At 30.2% G+C, this 25478-nt stretch overlaps 1 protein-coding gene across 5 annotated transcripts in view; it reads right to left on the bottom strand.

Annotated features, from left to right (window-relative positions):
* LOC127705670 (transcription factor egl-13-like) overlaps positions 1 to 25478 on the bottom strand; it is a 126800-nt gene that overhangs the window by 85436 nt on the left and 15886 nt on the right. For 2 of the 5 annotated variants that reach the window (XR_007983929.1, XM_052210002.1), the window contains exon 1: positions 23391 to 23743. The exons of 2 other annotated variants lie outside the window; for them this stretch is intronic. Coding sequence is in view for 1 of the 3 variants with exons in the window: in XM_052210002.1 (XP_052065962.1) it covers positions 23391 to 23446 (56 nt within the window). In the remaining 2 variants the exon portion in view is untranslated. Of the gene's footprint in view, positions 1 to 17304; positions 17352 to 23390; positions 23744 to 25478 lie in introns of those variants that run through there. One more of the 5 variants, XM_052210007.1, reaches the window with a different exon arrangement.

Genomic DNA, 25478 nt, shown 5'->3' with positions numbered 1-25478 from the left:
AACTAGTACAAAGTTCTCTTTCTCCCAACTTACTTGACCACTGATTACAATTATATAAATGTATATGGCTTTGGGTTATACAGCCTGTGAACACAGTTCTTATGATAAAGTTAAAATATAATCATGAAGATTGTTAAAAAAAACCAACACAACTCACTTTGATAAACATATGCTGAGTATATTTCCTAAATTCCTTTCAAATAAGTCAAGAACTACTCACACCTCTAATAAAATGTCTCATTTTCACAATAGACTTCATTATTCTATCATCAACAAAAGAAAAGTGGCTACTTAACCCATGGGAGACAACTCTTTAACAAACCATAACAACAATGCATTAATTTATATGACAACTATTCATATTTATTAATAACAATAACATAAGAGCCCAGAAGAAAATTAACCACTTGAATTAAAGTGATATGTATTCAATTCTACTACTTATCTTTGTGGTGTTTTTATTTTAACCTATTTCTTAATCTTTTTGTTTTCCCGAAAACACTGTTTGGACAATTGACGTTTATGAGACCAAACCAAGCCCTTAAGAGGGGGAGATAATTGAAATTGAAAGAAGGTGGCGCCCTCTTAAGACAATTGTTAAAGTGTTGAGATTATATAGCTCTTCTGATTCATGCTGAGTAGTTAATAAGACTAAATTCATATCTTAAGATTTTGTGTATTTTTCATGAAAGAAGCAAACATCATTCTTAGACTAATTCATCCTAATGAGCAGTTTGCCGTGCGTTACATTAACATGATTTTCACTACAAAGGCAAATCTCTTGTTAACGTTATGATAAGAATTTAACTGAGAATAGAAGTACAATGTCTTCTCTAATTGAGTATATCTTTAGACCTACTTAGCACTTTTTGCAGAATAACGAACTTGGTGCCGGCCCATGCCGTGTCTCAAATTCGACAATTGGCAAGTGGAAGTTTTCAAACATGAATTTCAACAATTTCTGGATTAAGATTTCAACGTTAATCATGCTCCTAATGAAAAGAGGAACTGATTTCATTTTAATTAATTTAAAAGATTTGATTAGTAATTATAAAGCGTACTTGTTAATCAACTATCAGATTCTGGAAACAAACAGCCAAATCTTAGATTTCCTGTCCTTAATTAATTAGAATATTTCACATGTTGATTTTCAAGAAGTTAATACTATAATTTTAATTTTTTAAGCAATACTACATTTAAGATGTCACAATGTCTGGCTGGAATTCAGGTCTCTTCAAAATTTATTAGGAAACTGTACTGATTTCAAAAAGATGGTACATCAAGTGCAAATGTAAAATTGGCAGGTTAAAAATTTGTAAAAAAAAAATAATTAAATTTTGTCATATCTTTTTTAAGTTCTCTTTTTATGCAATATGTTACTCAAAATTTATAAGCAGTTATCAATTTTGAAATCAACTTGATTTGTGTGAATTAATTAACTCTAGATCAGATAACTTGATTCTTCCACATTCTGCAACATTAAAAAAAACGAAAATTTCAGAACTTAAGGTAATCAGGTCAAATTTATAGAAAATTAATGAAAGCTTTATGTGACAAGACAAGAAATGACTTTAAACTATTCCCATGCTTCTACAAACCATTTATAACCTCTAGTTCACGACAGATGTAAGACTTCTTCTCAGACTTCAACAAGTTTATCTTTTTCTAGCACCAGTTACTGATTGTCAAAAAAGTCACAAAGACTCTTACCAATACATTTGTCTCTGTCTTTTTAGGGGGAAATCTTTTAAGAAAATTGCAGATAAGGAGCAAAGGTTGTTAAATTTGACTAATGTTTAAGTGACATAACACAGCATAGCTTTGTCATATTGATAATTTTATTTTGAGAATGTTTCACTAATCAGATAGATTTTTTTTCAAACTTTATGAACTATGAGCAGAGTTCGTTAAATACATATCTGATTGCACGGCACAAAATCCAGGTTTTGCTATTAGAAACATGCCTTTCAAAAGTAGGACCTTCGAAACTTTATAAACACACGCTCAATCTGTTAAACTCACCAATAGAGAAATGTCCTGATGAGTCAAATTTTCATGAAGTTCTGGACACTAAAAGTAATTTAACCAGAAAATTAGGTGTGAGATTTATACTGAAGAAACTCTTTACATGGTTTATCAAGCTTTCACGTAATAGTAATACCAACATTCTTCATGCAAGCATATGTTAAACTAGTATTATTTAATGTAAGCATTTTGAAAATTAGATTCAAGTTTAATGTCAATTCATGATTGGTGAGATCGTTCCATCATATCAAAATTTGATAAAAGAATAGTCACAATTATTCAACTATAACAGTATGCATTAACCTCTAAACTCTTCCAATTTTCTCCTACGATTTTATGGGCTCGCTAAATTGTTGGTTAATAAAGGGTGAATTACAACTGCCAGATGCCAATCCGAGTTTTTTGCAAACAAACTTGAAATATTGCATTTTTCAACCCATTATTGTTCATTACATTGCACATTTTTGAAAAATTATGCGTAAGAAGGTAGATCTTGCATGTAGTAAAATCTAATTGCTTATTTTTCACCTGTTGTAGCAATTTCCACACTACTGATAAGAGAACAAAACTACTAAGAAAAACAAGGTCTATTTTGATATCGATAATTAGTTTAATTTCCAGCGAACAGGTGACTTATTCCAAATAATATTGGGATCAAATTTGCCCATCAAGTATAAGCTCTAATACTTATCACAAAAGAACCGAGAGAGGGTAATCAAAAGAAATGAGGTATTTTGTTAAAACTTGATCCTGTCTTTGATCTCTGGAGAAGTAAACATTGACGATGATTCACTGACAATTTTTATAAACAAAGATGTGATTCTGATGAAATTTGGTTTGTTTCTGTGAAAATAAAATCATCTTTGTCTGTCAAATGTCACTCAGTTACCAGTATGGCCTAGTTTTGCTACTTAAAAAAATGTAGAGCATGAATAGAGGTATGGTTTCTCTCCATGCTCATCAAAGTATGACAAGGAATTTTGCATCTATAATTGATAGATTTAAAAATAACTCTCATTTAATTTTTTTGCTCAGTTATTAGCATGCTTCTGTGTTATTACTTAGGTTAGTTTTTTTATATAACTAATTTTAATAAAATGGTGACATAGTTTGGGTAATAATGAATTGATTGTCAGAAAAAAAATTCCTCTGTGGTTTGAAGGGCAACAAAAAAGTGGGTATAAAGACCTATAGAGATGTAATATTAAAATACAATCATTTCTCAATAAAAAAAAAAAAAAATCCATGAACAGGGTAACAACCTATGTATTCATATACTGTTTAAAAATACATTGAACCACTCACTCAGATCTTGTTCCAATTATGTAAGTGTTAGATCTACCATGATTTATGGTATAGGTTGATACATAGGAAATATATACAGGTTCCCAGACTTGGGTTCAGGGGCTGGGCCCCCTCCTAATGGAAGGGAAATAAATGGGGAATGTGTCCATGGGACACAGATGATGCCCCCCATTGCATATAATGTTATAAAGGGACATAACTCAAGAACTGTAAAAGTGACGCTACCCAAATTTGTACTTGATCAGAGTTTTGTGGTAATTAGCATTGTGTATACATTTCACAACATTTAGTTGAGGCAAACTTAAGTTAGAGGACCAAAACAAAAAATCCAGCAATTTTTCCATTTGTAAAGGGGCATAACTTTAGAACGATAATAGTGACGCCACCAAAGTTCAAGTTTGATCTGTGTTTTGTGGTAATAAGCATTGTGTATAAGTTTCATAACATTTGGACGAGGCAAACTAAAGTTAAAGAACGGAAAGCAAAAATTTAGCATTTTTTCCATTTGTAAAGGGGCATAACTCTAGAACGTAAAAAAGTGACGCCACCAAAATTCAAACTTGGTCAGTGTTTTCAGGTAATAAGCATTGTTTATAAGTTTCATAACACTTGGTTGAGGCAAACTAAAGTAAGAGAACGGAAACAAAAAATTAAGCAATTTTTTCATTTGTAAAGGGACATAACTCTAAAACAGAGAAAGTGACGCACCAAAATTTAGACTTGTTCTGTGTATTGTGGTAATAAGCATTGTGTATAAGTTTCATAACATTTGGTTGAGGCAAACTAAAATTAGAGAACCGAAACATAGAATTCAGCAATTTTTCAATTTGTAAAGGGGCATAACTCAAGAACAGCAAAAGTGACGCCACCAAAATTCAAACTCCATCTGTGTTTTGTGGTAATAAGCATTGTGTATAAGTTTCATAACATTTGGTCGAGGCAAACTAAAGTTAGAGAACAGAAACCAATTTTGGGACGTACAGACGGACAAGGGTAAAACTTAATGCCCCCTCCGCTACGGCGGGGGCATAAAAATGTTAGTACATTAATCTGATTTTTTTTATCCCCCCCCTTTTTGAAGATAACTAATTGATTATACTTCTACAACTATTCTCGTAAATCATCTATTATTTTTAAATCCATCTCAGCTCCTCAATAATTGTACTTATTGCAGAAAATATAAACCTTACTTAGATGTTACAAGGGATTATGTCCTGATTCTAAACAAAGTTCAATACTATGAACATTATAAGTATTGCATTTCACAAATCCATTGCAGATTTTTTCAATAACCCCAAGAACTATAAAAAGGTGATTGGTGCTTTTATCTGACAGTGATCTGACAGGACCATGAATGTGATGTCACACTACAATAACACCCTGATGTCAGATAATCTACACCATAATGTACATATCTGATTTAATCTGGTGGAAAAAGACAAGAAGAATGTAGAGTGATTGACAGGGGTTGTTGATTTCGATTAAAAGAAGTTGAAAAAGAGACCACAATGACCTTTGTTTTTGTTTTTTTTTAACCCTGATATAATCTGTAAGTAATAACAATATCCAAGACCACATGGACACACTCTTATTCCACAGTGTGCCATGCAGATCAAGTTGTAATGTACTGACCAATATTCAAATTGTAAGAATGAGGACGTTTTCTTTTTCAGAGGGGGATTAATTTCCTTGCAACATACTAACCATTTTATTTTATATGCTTAAAGGTAATGGATATGTAAATCTCCCTATTTGAATTGAAAATTTCAATTCATTTTGAAATCATACTGTCATTTCATATGTTCCTGCGCATATACAACTCTCTTTTTTAACCCTGGCCAATATGTATATTTTTTTATCTGGAGATATCCTATGTCCTTTATTTCTGCTTCAAGGTATTTTCTAAAGATCTCAATCAATTGCTAAAGTACAGAAATCACATGTATTTTGACCTTTGGAATGATTCAACAGTCTTTCAGAACTACTGAAAAAACTAATAAGACAAATGCCTTTTAGGTCTATACCAAGGTTAAAAGCCTAAAAAACATACACACAGGTGGTACTTCCTTCCATCTATAAATAATTTTTAGGGTCCACATTCTTAGTACTAGTAACCTTTCAGATGAATGACCACTGGGTCACATGTACTTAGGACACCCTTGACTCTTTAAAAGGAATGATCAAAGACTGTCGAAAAATAATTTTTGTTTGCTATGTTTGAAAGGTTAATATTTATGCCAAAACTTCAAACTAAGAAAATAGTTGTACATGTATGTACTATAAAAACATAACTATTTTTTTCTTCTTATCTAGATTTACAGTACCAAGTTTTCTTACATCTCAGGGTCAAATGAATATGAGGGACAGAGGGAAATCTTGATGAAAAATTAAAAGTATCAACCTGTCATGGTAAATTTTTCACAGTTTATGAATAATTAAAATATTATAATGATATTGAATTTTCTTGCAAGTGGTCTAGTATGTAAGTTATAAAGATAAATTTTGAAAAAGTCAAGTATTGAAATCCAATAGGTCAGGTTAAATCTTATACAAAGTTAAGCTGCTTAATCTGAACAATACTGATTTCTTTACCTAGCAATTTTTTTTAATAACTTTTTATAAGATACACAAAAAATGGTTTACAGCTATATGATTTATGCTGTAATTAACACCATGAAAAAGTAAACAAAAAACAAAAAAAAACATTGAAAGCCATAATAGAAAGCTTAAATAATAATAACAGAATGCAGACAATTGCATTATAAAACTAAAAAAACAAAAGTTCTCACATGAAGAAAGAGCATGCAGTTACAGATTGTGGGACAAAACATGAAGTTTATCATATAAAAACACAGTTCAAACTAAACAAAGAATCATCAAGTTCACACACAAAAACATATTAAGAAATCCGTTGTTTATAATTATCCTTATCTACGATTCTAGCAGACGTAAAGAATGTTGACTTATGTCAGATGTGACTGCATGGAATGACTACGTGACTGACAATGATGCCACGCTACATTTGAATCGCCATAATAAATGTATCAAAAACCTTTGTGGAATGACATTCCCATGAAATTTTCCCATTGTTCAAATTTGTAAGTTATTTAAGGTTTTTAGATTACCCTTGTGACAATATGTTTTTACATTCTTTATATTTGATATTTGCTTTCTTGTTTTTGTCTTTTTCCATTTTTTAGAAGTATTTGATTTGTCTTTTTGTATTTGGTTGAAAAAGATAATCTGTCCATAAGATTTAATTCTTTTAATCATACAAGGTCTTCCCATTTAACCACTGGCCCACGAGCCATAGCTTCAGGTCTTTTAAATTACCTCTACACTGACCAAAAGAATCTTAATATAATTTTGTAACATTGACCATAGTCAGCATGTGGATGGTGAAGACTGCATATAAAATCAGGATCCCATCTCTTTTAAATTTCAGATGTACACTGTAACTGAAGAAAAACAGACAGAAAAATAAACTTTACACTTCACTGACAAATCCACGTCTTTGCAGCTTGGTACAAAATAAATAAATTGCTTATAAACGTATCACATTTCAAAATGATCAGCTAAACAATGCAAAAAAAAAAAATCTTATTTCAATATAAAATAAAGATATGTGGTATTATTGCCAAAGAGACAACTATCTACAGAGACCAAAGGACGAGGGTGTAAACTACTATAGGACACTGTACAGCCTTAAACAATGAGAACACCCACATATATATATATATATAGTAAATAAAATTATTAAAGGCCTTGGCAATACAAAATGTCAAACAATTCAAAAGAGAAAACCAACAGCCTGATTTGCACTAAAAAGAAAAAATCAAGTTTATTATAAACTTGGCACTGTAGATGTAATCTGCAGTCTTGATTTGTTTTGGGACTCTCACTTAATGGGCTTCTTTATATCCTGGGATGTCAGGGCAAAAAATCAAATGTGTAATTCTTGTTAAGTAATGGTTCAAAATAAATCTTCAAACAATACAATGTCAGCTTGCCTCTCCATCACAAATAAACGCTCATTAAAGATACATTTATCTTGGTACCTCTTGATTAAAAGACATGAACAAAGACAACCACTCTAATTTATTTTACATCAAAATTCACTCAGTTTGGCAGCAATTAATAATCAGTATGTAGATTTGGGTTGATAAAATAGCATGATAAAACACCCTGCCTCCTGTCTGGTCACAGCCCAGTGAGAAACAATGGAAAAATCTTATCTCCCAAATTCTCCTAATCACTTCACATGCAATCAAACTACAGCCAGTCGTGTAGTACCATGCACTGTTCTTTAATCAGATAGAGTACCATGCAAAAAATTAACAATAACAAGAATCCACTGTCTGTCGCATTTCATTTGACATGCAAGAATCATTAAGTGTCATATTTGTCCATAGACTTGACATTAAGATTCTATAATTTCTGTTTCCATTTTTAATTTTGCTGTAACTGTGTGCTCTAGGAGACACCAGCTGGTACAACTGCTAAGACAAATGGAACAAGGCTGAGAACTGAATGGTTCATTGAAGCCTTGGTCATTAAAAAAACAGAAGATACTAATTTATACAAATCACAAATTAAATGAGCACAGACATAACCTACAAAATAATTCATTCTAACAATAGATTATGTTCTGTGCTGAACTGGTTGTAAATTATAAATTCTCTTCAATTAGTCTCTTTAAGAAAATAAATTCTTAAAACTGACTGGTTGTAAACAATCCCTTTAATTTTAAAGATCACTTCCGATAATTAATCCCTTTCACCCTAACAAGATTTGTTGAAAAGCAGTACACATTTCTTTTCACTGAAATGGTTAAAGATAACAAAGAGTAACAGCAACAATTTTATTTGGACAGGTTGTATATAAACTGTTAATATAGTCTAAAATTGAACACTGACATAGGATCTGTTTAAAAATGTTTTTTATGTAACTCAGTAACATGAATGTTTTAATTTTGTATATACCCAACTAGTGGTACTGCCACAACATATAAGTTACTAAACCATTTTTGAACAAAAGTTTATAAGTGAAGGGATGAAAAACTTCACCATTTTATGATTTAGAGACTCTAAATGAACTGGTTGTAGACATCACATCCAATACAGGACAAGATGAGTGAAGAATTATAGTTTAATGTGAAATGGAGAAAGACTTCACATTTTATGATTTAGATACTGTTAATGAACTGGTTGAAGACTTTACATTTTATGATTTAAATACTCCTAGTGAACTTGTTGAAGACTTCACATTTTATGATTTAGACACTCTAAATGAACTGGTTGTAGACATCACATCCAATACAGGACAAGATGAGTGAAGAATTATAGTTTAATGTGAAATGGTGAAAGACTTCACATTTTATGATTTAGATACTGTTAATGAACTGGTTGAAGACTTTACATTTTATGATTTAAATACTCCTAGTGAACTTGTTGAAGACTTCACATTTTATGATTTAGACACTCTAAATGAACTGGTTGTAGACATCGCATCCAATACAGGACAAGATGAGTGAAGAATTATAGTTTAATGTGAAATGGTGAAAGACTTCACATTTTATGATTTAAATACTCTTAATGAACTGGTTGAAGACTTCACATTTTATGATTTAAAAACTCAAAGTGAACTGGTTGTAGACATCACACAACCAATAATTAATCCTGTTACAGAAACTATTAGCCCTGACAAGATTAGTGTAGAATCAACAGTAAGTTCTGACATGTATGGTAGAGAGGGTGATAAGTTGTACAGAACAATGATATTTGTTTATTTTCCGTCACTGGTTGTTTATTTTCTGATTAGAATAAGATTGTGGGAACTCTACTGGGAATTGTAGCCATTACTGCTGGAAGATCAAAGAAAAATTGTTATGAAAATCTGTAATTATGCATGTCATTACCTAAAACTTGGGTCAAGGATATGTTATGTTTCAAAATGTTAGGTAAAAAGTCATATTTTCTCATGATGACATGAATTTTGTCTTGTGTTTAAACACCTTTGGGAAAAACTACAGAATCACTACTGTAGTATTTTTATTAGGTTTTTGTTGTAACTCATTGATTCAACAAATGTTGTCATTTAGTTGCATAACATAAATCCTATGATATATTGTAAGAAATATTTGAAATATTCATCATCTAACTAATACTGGGATAAAATACCATTCGCCCAAACTCTGTTTTTCTTTTAAATCCATTTAAGTTATCTAAGTTTTGAAATTAATGAAATAAATTAGAGTTATCTCCCCTCATCAACATTTAACCAATGCCCTACAAAACATGTATTTACTGTTCTTTGTAGATTGCAAGAAAAAGACATGATTCTATGTTTTTTGGTTGGTTTTTACGTGAAAACAAAAGTTCTAAAGAGAACTCAACATTCCAACATGATGACTATACATCTTACATATAAATAATTGTTATTTATTTGATAACACAGTCATCAGATGTTGTTACAATAGAAGCAGAAGTCTGTCAGAATATGATAAGCTGAAACAGTAGAAGGAGGGGCACACTTCATTTTTATCATCCAAATGAATTCTTATCTACTTTTATTCCATTAGAGTATAATGATTTCAATATGAGGATAAAATTAATATTGAAGTAAGGGGTAATGTTGTCCTGTTGTCTATGAAATATGAAATATTTGAAGAAAAAAAATCTCAGAATTGAACTTTGGATCTAGGTAGGCTTAACCTACATTTTGATGGAAATGAACCACAACAAAGATCTTGCAGTCATTTAAAATGTTGGGATCAGAATTTATGTAAAACAGAAAGCTGAAGAAAAGTAAAATGGAAATAGAAACGTCCATGTAATACTTAAAGACAAAAGGAGATAATGACCTGATATATATGACATTATAAATGTCCCTCTTTACTCCAATATGAACTTAATTCTTCCTCAGCTAAAAGCTAGTTATTAATAAAAATCTTTCTAGTATCTATGAATTCAAACAATTTTTGTCTGATACTATATCATGTCATCATCAAAAGACCAATGGAATTTAATGATAGAACATCGGATATATGTCAGTGAACAGACAAGCCCATTGACCAATTATATTTAATGTTTGTCCATGCTGGGTATCTGTCAATAAAATACAGATAATCTACTTAAATTACATGCATCTCTCTCTCTAACACTGTCTAAGAGCATTAAGTTGCTGTGTTCGATGGTATACACCCCTTCTCACTCACACCCTGTGGCCTCTCATACAATTCCTCAGTCTCAGTCTATGAAAGTTAAATTTGAATTTAAAGCAAAAAGAATGAAAAGAGCACTGTTTATTAAGGTGTTTTATGGTTCAGCTTTCAGCTATTGAAAAATTGACAACAAATCATAATTTTCTTCATATGCAAATAATATACCATGTAGGCCACAAGTCAAATGTTGTAAACCCTCTTAAAAAACAGAATTCAAGACTGTTTAGTTACCAATCAAATTCAGTTAAGAGTTAACACTTAGAATGGTATAAATAAAGATGCAACAGTTTTTCAACAACAATTGGTAATTATAGAATTTATCTCTCTAAAACATTCTCCTCATTCTGTTAGTGACAACCATCCATCACAAATGCCATTACATGGCAGTAAACATATAGCACCTAAGTAGATACCCCATGGGGTGCCCCTTTCATGTCAATAGAAGCATTTGACTGCTGATTTTTGTTTGTTTGAACAATGCTTGAAGATGTAGCTAATCAAGTGCACCTAATTATCAACAATAGATTCCTTAATAATGTGTAACATTTCAAACACAGCTAAGTACCAAAAGCATCAAAGAAAAACAATGGGTCATAATATAGAAAATATGAAACCGTAATAATAAGGTTTGCTGATGAAGTATTGCTGCAAATTAAAGGGAAAAAAACCAAAAAGACAAAAAGACAGCAATTTTACAGTTGAACACAAAAAAATGCACAGCAATCACGTATAGCAAAGAAATAACCAAAAATCATGAAGAAAAAATGAAATTAAACCATAAAAATTGTTAATTACACTAAAATGACTTTATGTCTTGTAAGTCATTTCCTGGTAAGATTTTTTCGTTAAATAACTGAAATAAACTGAAATATCAAACACATGGCATAGAATTTTAGTCAAGTGACGGTATTCTGTTTCTGTACCCTGTTTTGACCACCCCCCCACACTTTCCAAATAAAACAAACTTTTGACACAAACTGCAGTGTGAGAAACAAAGGTCTTATATCAGTAACAGCATATTAAAAAGCAACATTCCAATTCAAACTCCCCCTTTTACTGAGCAGGCACTGTAAACATTTGAGCCTTGTGTAGTCGAATAAATAAATGAATAGTGCTAAAAAAAACTAGATAAAGAACCAATTCTGCACTCCTTTTTCATCGATACTGAGTATAATGAAAACAAAGAGCGATTACCAGGAACACTGATTATAATTGTGTTAAATTGGGGTTAATCGACTGTGGTTACATCTGTAACAGTTTAACTTGACAAAGGAACGTTAGTTATGTCAGAAAACTCTGTTTATCTCCCCTGGTTATCTGTTTAATGACATTCTGAAGTAGCTGTTGATTGGCGCTGAATTCTGCATTATAATATACAGACAATTATACTAATGGGATGGCTTCATAATTACTTAACTGCTTTAACTGTCATTGCCATGAATCTGCTTTTTCATAATTGATGATTTTTGTGGGCGTGACAAAATTAATGTGCAGTCATTGTGAAAAATTTAGGCTTAAGTTTTTGAATGATATAATACAGAGACAAATATTGTAAAAGAAATTAAAATCTTAAGGTAAAAAGGTCAGATAAATAGGATGCATGAACAAATACTTTAACATCATTTTTTTCATATTTTATAGAAACCAATCAAATCGTAGCACATTAATTTGAGTTTGTCACTGTTGCTGTTACGATAAAGAACAGTTTTAGAATATTAAGGACATCTTTTTTTTAATAGAATCTATTAATGCAAGATTAAACAGAAAAAGTTTTAATAAACTAGTATTTCCTCCTATTCTCAATGGTTACATAAATAATTTTTTTGACTTTTTTTTGGTTCTGAATAGAAAATGATTATAACTAAATATTTTCACAAATTTTCTGATAACAAACCTAAGACAAACCTCATCAATGTTTCATGCTGTTTTATACAAAAAATATAAAAAAAAAAATTGATGGACAAAATAAGTGTCTGACACAGAGGTTTTCCTTTCATTAGAAGCACTTAATAAACACACAATTATCCTTAATCAAATTATCTTAGCTTATAAAACCAACACAAATCTCTTATTAAAACTACACCACTGCTTGTAGTACAAGGGCCTCCTGATGTTCTCTGAAATTACTTGTAAACAGGCCATAAACCCAAAAGGACCTAATCACAACAAACACACACCACAAAGGGGTCATTAATTATACACCCATTAGATATAATTATATTATCGCAGACAAAAGGCATTCCTGTATCTTGTTCCTGCTGAGATGCACTAGCTCTATAAACTTAAGTGCAGGTTGAATGAAAATAAACTTTGGCTTGTCCTGTGTTTACGTCTTCCTCCTTGAAACAATAAGTTTGACAGCTGTTTGGTTCCACAATTCCCACAGTCCTCCTAATGAGGCTTGGTAGGGGGTAATGTCATTTAAGGACACAACTTGCATTTTGTATATCTGCACCACAATTTTTCAAGTAGGTAAATTGTTAATTTTGTTATTTTGTACAGTATGCAAGCTCTTCTTTTGTGGTGTTAATTGAAATTAAATTTGAAAAAAATTAAACTTTTTGTTAACTTCCTTTCTTTCTTCATTTCATAGGCAAACAAGGGGGGTGGATGGTAAAACTGGTTGTAAACTATAGATAAAAAGCCAGGTTCGAAGCATGTACATACTATTGTGAATAGTTCTACCATGGTCTGGATGATCAAAATTGCAATTATTTAAGGCAATCATAAATTTTTTTGCAAAGATTTTTTTTCTTCAAATTTAATATAGTGTCATAATATATGATCCATATTTTGGATTTTATATCAATAAAATCTTTGACTTTGACTTTGACTTAATATAATTAACTTTTCATATTGGAATTTTTAAACAAGAGATATCAACAACAAAAAAAGTAAAAATAAAATTCTTTTTGTTAAAAAGTGAAAGCCTGCATTTCACATTTTACAGCTTTTTCTATGCTTCCTTACGTCAAGCACCTTTGGTTGACCTTACTCATCCATAATTGTATGAAAATTTCCAACATTCAACAAAATGCATTCCTTCCCTCTTAATACCATGTCCCATTTAATCAAAACTTGTTGTTCCCCTTCTATTACCCAAACACAATATCTATTATACAATCAGTATTGTTCCCCAACAGAACTCACCCATATGTTTTATCTGAATACTAAACCTCTATTATGAAATCCTATATTTAAGTTTATAATAACATGTTTCGGTCTTTTGTTCATTTTGGAAGCAGATGCACTTTTCAAGTCGATTAGATCTCAAAATATGATGAGGGAAGGAATGGCTGAATGTAAGATATTATTCTTTACCTACCTATTCAAAAATATGCAAATTTATTCAACTTTACAATACGAAATTTGATGTAAATGTTAAAAAAAGTAAACAAATGGTTTATTTATTTAAAATGTGTTCTTTAGTTTATTTCTACTTCATTAATTAAAACTTCCATACATTCAATTATTTAGTCCTGAATACTAAAAAATATTGCTTTTAAAGATTTTTGAAAATTATGAATATGGTAAAATTCAACTAATGCTAGACTGAAACCTGTAATATTCTAATTTTTACATGAATAATGCATTCTGCATATTGTCACTGCAGCAGTCTTCCTGATAAACCTAAATTGCAGCCACAGGCACTATTCTCATTTTTTGACATTTTTGTATGTTTCTTAAGGATTGAAGTACAAATTTTTGGAGGTCCAAAGGTAATTTTACAAGTATTGGCTGGTGGGCTTGGAGTTAAGAGTGACTGCTATAGAGAGTAAATATAGGACCCATCGATATCCATCAAAGCATTCTGACTCTTGAACACTCATGAAACTAATGTTGCATTAGATTAGTCCCAGATTGCTTTGAGACATCAGAGCAATCTTATACTTACGTTACATGCTAGTAAGGGATATTTCTAAATTTTCGTTTCTTAATTTCTGATAATGTACCAACCAATGACAAAGACATGTATTTGAACAAGGGGAGATAACTCTTTCTTAAAATTAAACTTTCAGAATCCTGTATACCTAATTCAATGCATTAAGTATAGTTTCACAAAATAATCATTGTGATTATAGTATCTAGAAATAACGAAAACTCTTAAGGACAATAACTTGTGTCAATTACGAATGCCACATATATAGAAATTCTTGTCTTTGTGTGGGCTCTTAGAAAAAAATAACAATTCATCGTTTTCATTGCAATAAATCTAAGTACTATTTTTAAGTGGAGGAATCCTTTCTTAATGATCTCTATCAAATAAGAATAATTATTTAAAAGCCTGTAATTAATACATAAAAAGCATAAAACAAGAGAACTTTGTACAATTAAGGCTGTTAGTTTATCCATTTATTCGTTTCTATTAGGCTAAATTGTTGCAAAGGGTTACAGAGGATTGTATTGAAAATGGAAGATATTAAAAGCCTATCGCAATCAAACTTGGCCATAAAACCTATAACAGTGACTATCTTGGTCCCAAATTAAAGTAAAACGCAATGAAACCGGCTTATTTATTACTCATTGTCTGCTCGAAATTGTCTTATTGTTGTTTTCCTTTTATCGTACAACATGCCATTACAAGAAAGCAACGTCTCGCAAAATGTCGAAATGAGACAAGCATTAATGTCGTCAATTTGCAATTTGTGCAAATTGTTTTAAAACTGTAAATAAATTTATTTTTCAATTTGTATAATCGTTCAAATAGAAGAAACTACATTAGGTAATATAATTTTATTGCTCACGAGACTTATTCATACAAATAATTCAAATTTAAAAACTTTTATCAAGTTTGTTTTTCGAAAATTTCTAACATAAAAGAAATTCAAACAGAATAGTCAAACTACAAAAGAAAGAAGACAATAAAAATGTTTTAAAGTAAACAATGTTGTATTTTTAGTTTTATATAAGACACCCTTTGACTTTCCAGCATTTTGTTCCCTTTGATATTTTAGAATTCGAAGTTATATCGTAGTTTTAAATGGCCATAATGTAAAGTGAGAATTTACCATATAAAATACAGAAGCTAATATGATTATAAACCTGCTACAACAAGATATAATAACTTTCTATTCTGTTAAGAAATGTTTAATCAAGTGACAAATACAAAAAGTGCCTCATGTTGAGTTCAGAACTAAACAGAAACCTGCCAATTCAATATTGGGAAAAATTAATATTCAGTTGTCCCCCTTGATAATTGCATGTGGCCTCCCAGAAGGCTAAGATTTTGAAAAGCTTAATTTCTTCCCTTCCTTAAAATATTTTTAATGCTAGAAGTATAGGATGTAACTGTTTATCCATTAATGACTACAGCAGAGTGACCTGGGGTTTTTATTTTTGGTGAAATCATCTATTTTGTTTCAGTCTAAATTAGGGTTTACCGAAATGAATTCCTTTGCTTTGGGTTTTGTCGTGAGTGCGAACAGATTTTGTAACATGAATTTATCCTTTCCTATTTCACAAACAAGGTCTAACACAAACTGGACAGTCTTGCCTTAATTGTTAATGTTCTAATCCTTATGTAAGATCCTTAAAATTAACTTTCAATGCTCTATAATCCACTGATTAAAATGAAACATTTTTTTCTTAAAAATATAAACCCCCCACCCCTAAAAGCAATCACTTTTACAGCTAAATTTGAAAATTCATATACTGGGTAATGGCCTGTTAAACTGATTTTTTAAACTTCAACTACATGTAAAGCTAAGTTATGATTTAAAAAAAGCCAGAATTAATAAAATAGAGATATATGTATACCTTTGTTGGTCAGACGATCATGTCCTTGTGAGGTACTCATCAAGAGACAACTAAATGGATAAACTTAAAGACTGTCAATATTCACTGGGACTATTATACTAACAGTTAGTATAATAGTCCCACATATTCATAAACCCATAGGGTGATTAAATGGAAAATTTTTCCTATTAACATTATGAAATCTGCAACTCTAAACAAGGGGAACCCCCATCACCCTGTCATCTTTTTAAATCAAAGTATGTCACTTTTGATATATGTATAAAAGTGCATGGAAAATTACCATAGATTTAAATCTTCAAATTTTGATAACTGTTATATATTTATTTATTATTAATATGCAATCTAATTATCATGACATGCAAAATCGTTGTACCAACATAAGTACATTTTTAGGCATTACAAATCAGATCAAAGATGACATACATTTCCAATAATTAAATGATGTAGAGAAAAATAGTGTCTCTCATCCAATCCTAATTTTTCAATTTCAAGTTGAAAAGATTTACATTTTTATGAATTCTTAGTATGGTAAAAAAGTTACATAAACTGTTTCACAATATTTCAACAATTTCAATCTTTTAAAATTATTTATAAATCTCTGAACTATTTAAGGTGGTACCCAACACCTTGACTAATATTAATTTGGCTCGTTTAATTTTCATAAAATTTTGACAAAATGTCTACTTTGACCCTTTGACAAAAATATAAAAATTTCAAAAAATTTGAACCAACCACTTTATCAGAAAATTTTCGTTGGTTATATAGCAGTTTGACAAACACTAATTTTGATCATTGAGAAGCTTAATATTTCCTTAACAATACAACGTAATTAAAACGTTTAGCTGATTTTTACAGAGTTATCTCCCTGTAGTGTTAGGTACCACCTTAAGTACTTTTTTGATAGTTAATTATCAATTTAGAGTAAACATTCAGGTACATCTTACGATTTTAACTTTTAACTCCACACCTATATCTAAAACTACATCAGTACTTACTCGACAATACGCTATGTCTACCTCTCTATGTAATCTGACGCATGATGTGTTATGGGAATAATATTTATTGAAATTCAAAAATAACAAATAACCAGCAACAAAAGTTTTTTGAATTATCATAAAAATTGAAAATACAATACGTATGACATCTATATCAACCCAATGACGTGTGAAGTGTGGTTACAGTCCGCTGAATAAGGCGTTTTATGAATACGGTAGTTTTAACAAACTGTTAATTTCTTACTGCGGCATTTGTACCGTAACGTTTTCCTCTATCTGAATTTACCTGTTGAAGTTCTTAAATTTGTCCCTACAAGTGGAATGAGGGAGGGATGGATATTGGATGACAAAATGAAGGAAATACACGAAAAAAAAGTCAAGTAATGAATACCTGAAAGATATGTACCTAAAAATACAAATGCATCCTTGTATGGAAAAGGAAAAGAAGGATGTGGGGTATGATCTATCAATGAGATGGATATAGGATGACTTAGTTTTTAGCAAACTTAATTCCCCAGGAACCATTAATAGTTTGTTTATAATGTAGTGAATTTAGTACCAGTACCCAAAAAAATGCTAATTTTCCATTGACTATATGTCGTTTGCAAATAAAAAACATTTGTAAAAACCAGGTACCAAAAGATTCTACCTGAGTTTAAAAAAAATTGTCAACTATTTAAAACGGAACAACTGTCCACATTTCTGTCTCAGTGTAGGACAAATTAAGAGAAAAGAGATGAAAAGACATACCTAACCAAGAGTCCATATTTCCCAAATCAAAACTATACTGGTCAGACAGTATAGTTTGACATTGTACACTTCGACTATATATTCTTTTTGATTGACAAAGCAGTTGATCCTAAGTCCTAACTTTTAAATTCAAAACTAATATTTTAACTTTATATTATCTTCATAGAAAAGAATAATTAAAGTATTTAACACTTCTATTCGTTAAAAAAACAACTGTAAGGTGAAAATTAATTGTTTAAACTATTCTTTTCTTCTAACAATTGAATTTTAATGTAACACTGAACAGAAGTCAAATACTGCTGTTTTGTAACAATAAAGATTACAATGGCCCAAATTCAACAGCCCGCCAAAAATTACTTATCCTAATATTGAAACACGGAAAAATAAACGTTCCCGATTAAAGCTATTGTTAAGGGAACAGATTTTCCCTTCTAATGTAAGACTTTCACTCAACAACACCGAAATATTTATATTTCAATTTAGAATTCTATTGTGTCTGTATTTAACTATGTAAGAAGAGTACATCCAACTTGTGAACCATGATTTATTTTCGTTGGACCTACTTTTACTTTTTCTTTAATTTTGATAATTGACAGTACTTAACAAAATTTTTAACTACAAAAGTAAGAATTTCAAAGTAACGTAATTATAAACTTGATTTATTAAAATGATACATTATAAAATCTAGTTGCTTCGCAGTCTGAACAATAATTTAATCCTCGGCAAAAAACGTATGTCATTCTCATAATGTTTAAAATACAACTACTTTTATCATTTTATTACAAAACGAATAAAAAATATCTTATGCATTTGTAAAATGTTCCTTTTGTGTTGTAAGAGGAGAAAAGCATATATTAAGCCAAGCTGAAAACTAGAAAGTAAATCAAACAACACTAAAAGATGATTTAAATGTCGAACAATTTGAATTTAATGATGTACTATGACAAATCAATTCTACCCCTTCTTTTGTAATCCCGTCAGAAATTTTATATTCTACTTTTCAAACGTTAAAGGGGCTCCTGTCTCTAATATTCCATATATAAAGACATAATATTTTTCAATAATAGTCCCGCTGTTTAGAAGAATAGAAATTTCTTTTATCATCAGTTTTATTTTCTTAAGTTTTCAGTACATCAAAGGCCGATATAGTCGTTAACTACATTGTAATACACTATGGGTGAAACCAGGCATCAAAAGATGGGATGGTAAACAATTTTGTCTCTGATTTTAAAAGATGATGCGGGTTATAAATTATACAACTAACCTTCCAAAATATTGTCCCTAAGAATACTTGAGAATAGAAAAGGAAGTCCTACTGTATTGCTATGTATAAGGACGAATCTATCACTTTCAAAAATTTGAATTTCATTTAATGACAAATTTTAAGGTACCAGGTGACCAGCTCCTAAAAGATGAAAAATAATTGCAAATAAGTATAATTCTATTTAAATCTGGACAGTTTTCAGAAAACAGAATGAAACCAGATTCCCAAAAGTTCAATTCAAGTTTTTGATATGAGAAAAGAACAAGTGTAATAATATTTCCTAATGACAGTTTAACAACAAGTCAAAGCTGTCATACTGAAACCTATGTGTCTGCAGATGATGACAACAAAACACAATAGAAAAATTAGATCACATAAAAAAACATAATTCACATGTAGCACCTTCCATTCCCTTATTTGTAAACATCCACTTAGAAACTTTTAGAACTGTTCAGACCATAATTAAGTTCAGCAGTACAATCAATTCTAGCCAATATCTGCCAATCATTGCTTATCATGATGATCAGTGATCAAACATGATTATCTGCTGATAATTAATTGTATTATCTCCCCTTGCCTCCTGCTGATTACTGACTGACAAGTCTGTCAGCATATGAACTAATTATTAACGATCTAGAAAACCAATAAAATTGAATAACATAATAAGTCTGTTATGTAATGAAATAAGCAGTCGCTACAGGAATCCTGGCTTTCCGAAGGTGCTAAAGATATGGTTATTTAAGCAGTCTTATGATACAGAAACATGCTAGATTTTGAGAACCTAGATTGTTTGGATAAGGAAAGTACTGTCTCATTAAAATGGAAAGTTATGTAATATTTTGCATTACTTATATAAAGGTTCAGATTGATAAACTAAAGGAGAATAAAAGACTGTAGAACAAATATAATGATTTGTGTATGAGATTTAAAAACACAAGAGGATAGACAAAATTTACTAATTCAAAAAAAAAGGGGAAAATTGAGGGGAAAATGTATAGAAAAATTGACAATGGTAGCATTAATGAATTTGCAGGATCAAAAGTCCCTTCTGAATAAAAAAAAAAAACGGGAAAGTTGCTGTGCAAACAATTACATGATTTCCCATTTCTAGAAGATTGGCAACTTTGATCTGAAACCATTGGTTTTTTCAGCTTTTTTTTGTCTTATAATTCTATGCTCATTTCTGTGTTTTGTCCAAAAATTTCTGAAAGCAAGCATTGCAAAGGATGGTTACTCATAGATGGTGGGGATGTACTGAACAATATGTCTACTTCATTTTAGAAATCTTCCGAATTTCACTTGGAAGGGCTGTTTGGTTTCTTGTGCTTACTATTTAAAGGTCCAAGTTTAATGTCCAGAAAATGCAAGAGCTACAGCATAACTGAATTAATATAAGAGAGACTTAAACAAAACAACAACAAAAAAGCATGTTGTAATATTGCTGAAAATAGACAAAAACTAAATCTTAAATTTTACAAAAAACGTAAAAACTTCAAAGTTTGGAATTCAATTGGCTTTTTTTCACAAATGCAAAACATGCATATATTAATCAAGCTAATAAAATATAACTGGCAAAATAAATCTCTTGCTTACTTCAGCTGTCAAAAAATGCAGCTAAAAATATTTGCAAATTAAAATTAGAAATGTAAGAAATATGCCAATCTCTAAATGTCATCTCTTTCAAAAACTAACACATTTTTCTTCTTATAAAAAGTGTCAAGAATTTTGTGATAAAAATTATATAAAGTCAACAAGCAGCTAGGATAAAACAACAACATCTCTAATGTTATAGATAAAAGAATCATTTTCATTTTAAATCATGATTTTTTGATAGAGTTAGAAAGGTGTCCTGTAGAGTTGTAAATGGCCCAAGAATTTACCACAGAACTTTGTTCAGTTAGATATTGTTTAAAGATTACAGTATATAAAGAGATAACAAACATAAATCAGTAGGGAGGGAACCAGAACAAACAGTAACCCAGTAGGAGGGGTACCAGAACATTTGTGTTAAAGACTTTATTTTGGTGTGTTTTCCTCTATAGGCCATTTAATATCAGAGTGGACATTTACAATAAATCATAGTTATGATCATATCACAACAAAACATAAAAAGAACCAAATGTCATTATATATATTAATATTTAATATTTATATAGATATAGATCTTACATTTTATTTCTTTCTTTTGATTTCTACAGATGGTTTGTTCATAAATTTACTTTTTATTATTTTGTTCTCATATTCATTAATTTATATGATCATTGCTCCCATACCGGTATCCAATAGAAAAAAAGGTTTCTTAAATGAATAATGAATGTCAAATGTCATTCGCAGATCAAAATATAAATTTGAAAAAAAAAGTGAAAAAAAAAGTGAACAACCCTTAAATGCAGCATAATGCAGGACTAATTTATTGTCCCAAGTCATCAATCTTAACTTCATGCATTTTATTTCTTGAAAAGTTTGTAAAAAATTTGCTTAATTTACCCCAAATTATCATCAATTTCAAGTTTTACTCAAAGTAAAAGTGAAAATAAATTGCTAAGAAATCTGAGTGGTTGATTGATATATATACTTGATTAATGTCCAGTGGCAATTATTACACATGCATTATCCAGAACGACTATGAAATCAGATCAATACTAACATATATTTCAGCCAACTATCAAATACATACTCTTCTCTAATCATTTCCATTTTATGAATTTGGAAGTTTTGTCACTCTCTGAGTTATATATATCTAAGAAAGTAGCAATGGAAATATGTGCCCTATACTTGTCATTTTTAAGCCACATAATAATTTTTAAGCAAAAGTCTATGTAATATTTTTACACAAATAAAATTCCATATATCAATGAAGTTAGGGTTTCAGTAAAACTGCCATGTAAAATGAAAAATAGCTGTAAAAAAGGGGGAATAACTCTTTGTCACCATCAATTTCACTTTAAGAGAAGATATAAAAGCAGTCATAAAATATCTCTTTTTCTCTAATACTACCACAATGAAATTTAAGAGATTATATGGTGTCCTTAAGTTTTTAAGCTGGGATCACTAAGATTTCTAAATTTGCCATATCTAACTTTACAATGATTTAAAGTGTAAGACTTGACTATGATACTTTATACCATGACAAATAAAAATCAAAGTTCAAGAATATCTTTTTTTCAAATTTGCCTTTAAAAAATCCTGATTTATCTTAGAAAAATCAAAACTTAAAAATTGATACAATATATAACAGAAATCCTCAATCTGCAAACATTAAAATTAAATTTGCCATTTGTATTTCATGTTTTTATTGATAAGTCCTTTTTATCTGATCCCGTCGCTAAAAAGATTTCATTAATTCGGTCATCAAAAGTAAAATGATTTATAAATTTTGTCCATACCCAGACTAAAATTGAAAGATAAATATCACTAACAGAATAAAAGCTTTTAACTTTTGTATTCTGAAGTAGATTTAAACTATTTCTGTAAGTGTGTTTAATAATAAGTATAACTTAATAAAAGTACAAATTATGGAATGAAGAGTTTAAACAACAATTAATATGCTACAAAGTCTATTTATTTACATAATTGACATTAAAATTAAATCTCTATAAAAATGCAAAGTAAAGCGCAAATTAAAACTGTCAATTTGTAATTTGAAACTGAAGAGTGAAAATCTTTGAACGAGCAAAGGAAATACAAAAGATAATTTTTCCTACCAGTATTTTGACGTGTGAATATCATCGTAATGCCTTTACAGATAAAAATATTGCATTTGAAAGAAGCGTAAGAAAAATATCAATTTTCTGGTCTTTCTCGATCAATTTTTAGTCCCTGTCTGTGGAATGCCAAATCCTAATCATTTACTTTAAATTAGTTTTATCACTTTATTCAATAAAATAAATTTGTAAGAAATGAGTTGATAACAATACCTCTATTCTACATTGATATATTGACAAAAGTTAAACATCTGAATAGGCTTTCCAAGCTATACAGGGATTTAGAGATAAACCATAGAACTAAGAATCAATAAATGTGAACTGAACAATATCACATATTAATAATATTAAAGAAAAAAAAGACCTACCCATGATTAAATGTAAATTCCACTTCATCTTTATAGTCTAGAAGATCGCATCTCATTTTACGTTAAACTGGGACGTACATCGATAAACATTACTAATTAAAGACCAAGCTAAGTGTCATTTACAAAGTTTCTCCACTTCTCCGCCCCACAATCCTACTCCCAAAGAAGTCGTCTTTAAATATATGTGGTACAATATTGTGTTGACACCCTGAGGTCATTGATAGAAGTGCGACCCTTTAAGTAAACACCAGTCTCTGTCTAAGTGTAGTTTTTCTCGTATCGTAATATCTATTGTTCTCGTTTAACCGGTGGTCTTAATACATCTGATATTTGATATAATTTTAATTGACCAGAAATTTTAACAGTTAGCTACTTAGAAATCATGTAAATAAATTAATACGTGAAAATGATTGGTTTTAAAAGGAACAACGTTTGCTTTGGCCCGTGTGAGTGGCCAATTTATTACGTTCAAACATTGAAATATAAGAGATAACATTATACTCAATGAATAAAATAAACGATATAATTTATTTCCAAGTTCATCGTCATAGATAACAATATATACAAAACAATTCATATATTTTTTTTCAATCTGACGAAATAATATAAATGGAAAAATATAGCATGTGCGACCAGGGTTAAGGTAGTCTGAAACATCAATTATATTGTTCAATAAAGAAATGACAACTAATTATTCTAAATTATAGTTTTGTCGAAACTTTGGGACGTTTGTCTAACAATATAGCTGTTATAATGTCAAATGCTAAGGATTCTAACAAAAAAAAAACCTCACAGTGAAGTATTGTTATTTTTTATGGACCGGAAAAGTCATAATGGTAAATGGATCCTAAATCAACTCTAAATGAATCTACCAAGTGCTTGATCGTCATAGATGTTAGATATCAAAAGAAATTAGATTATGCATCTCGCTAATGTATAGGTGTCTTATATCAACTTGCAGAATAAGGATCATAAAAGGAATAGAAAACTTTATTAAGCTTTTTGTTCATTTGAAATACAAAAAACGAATTTAAAATGATTCCCCCTTTATTAAAGGGATATGATGCAACATCTTCTTGTGCATACAAAAAGAAAATTGTATAAAAAGCAAAAGAGCAATTGGTGGCGACAAATCTCGGTGATAAATGTAAATGAAATTAGTAAATTGTCCGACAACAATACAAACGGATTGATTCATCACACTAACAAAATATCTTGAATTACGTTAAACATTCCGATGCTAAAAATTCCAATACACAAATCGTTCATGCAAATATTCTGCATCGTTTTCCATTGTTTAGGAGCGTGATATCGAGTCTGATTTACACGCATTGTATTTGATGCCAATTCGGACGACAATATCATCAGTTTGCGTTTTACACTGGAATGAATTTATTGTTAGATCAGTCAAGCCAAATTATACAATTTTGAAATAAACTAAATTACAAGACACGTTTATGGGGGAATCTCTACCATTTTTATGCGATGATGTATGATGTAGCATAGATTAGTAAACTCAAGATAAATTCATATCAACCGTTCATACTATACAATGATATATTACAAGAGGAATATTACATAACAAGCCACAGATGTGAAATTGTCTTAAATTTACTTGATTGTATTTTTTTGGGTTCTCCAAATCAATTTTTTTTTTTTCAAATTTTTATTGAGGAAGTCAATTTCAGAAATTAACATATCAATCTTGTTCATCTGAATCATGAAAAGAATTTTATTGTAATGGTGAATGGAGATATGGAGGTACTTTTTTACTCCATTTTTTTCAGCCATCACATATTACATTATAGTACAAATACTGGGACATTATCTAATTTGGGGAGAACTGCATAGGATCTATATTATTATACTACTCATGTTAGTCCCAGTGGGTACCCCCAACCTTTCAGTAAGCCAGACAGCATAAAACTTTTTAAGCTAACCTAATGCCAACCCAAGATTTTTATATAATATCTTAAATTTATGCAGCAGACTAATTTAGCTCAACAATATCTTTAGATTAATTAAGAGTAACTCTATAAGCGTAACTCATATTGCCAGAGGAAGATACCCAGGCATATCTGAAAATTA

The sequence above is a fragment of the Mytilus californianus genome, unplaced genomic scaffold, assembly GCF_021869535.1.
Source record: "Mytilus californianus isolate M0D057914Y unplaced genomic scaffold, xbMytCali1.0.p SCAF_6, whole genome shotgun sequence".
Classification (NCBI taxonomy): Eukaryota; Metazoa; Mollusca; class Bivalvia; order Mytilida; family Mytilidae; genus Mytilus; species Mytilus californianus.
The sequence above is the reverse complement of the archived record's forward strand: the minus strand, read 5'-3'. Positions and strand labels throughout refer to the sequence as shown.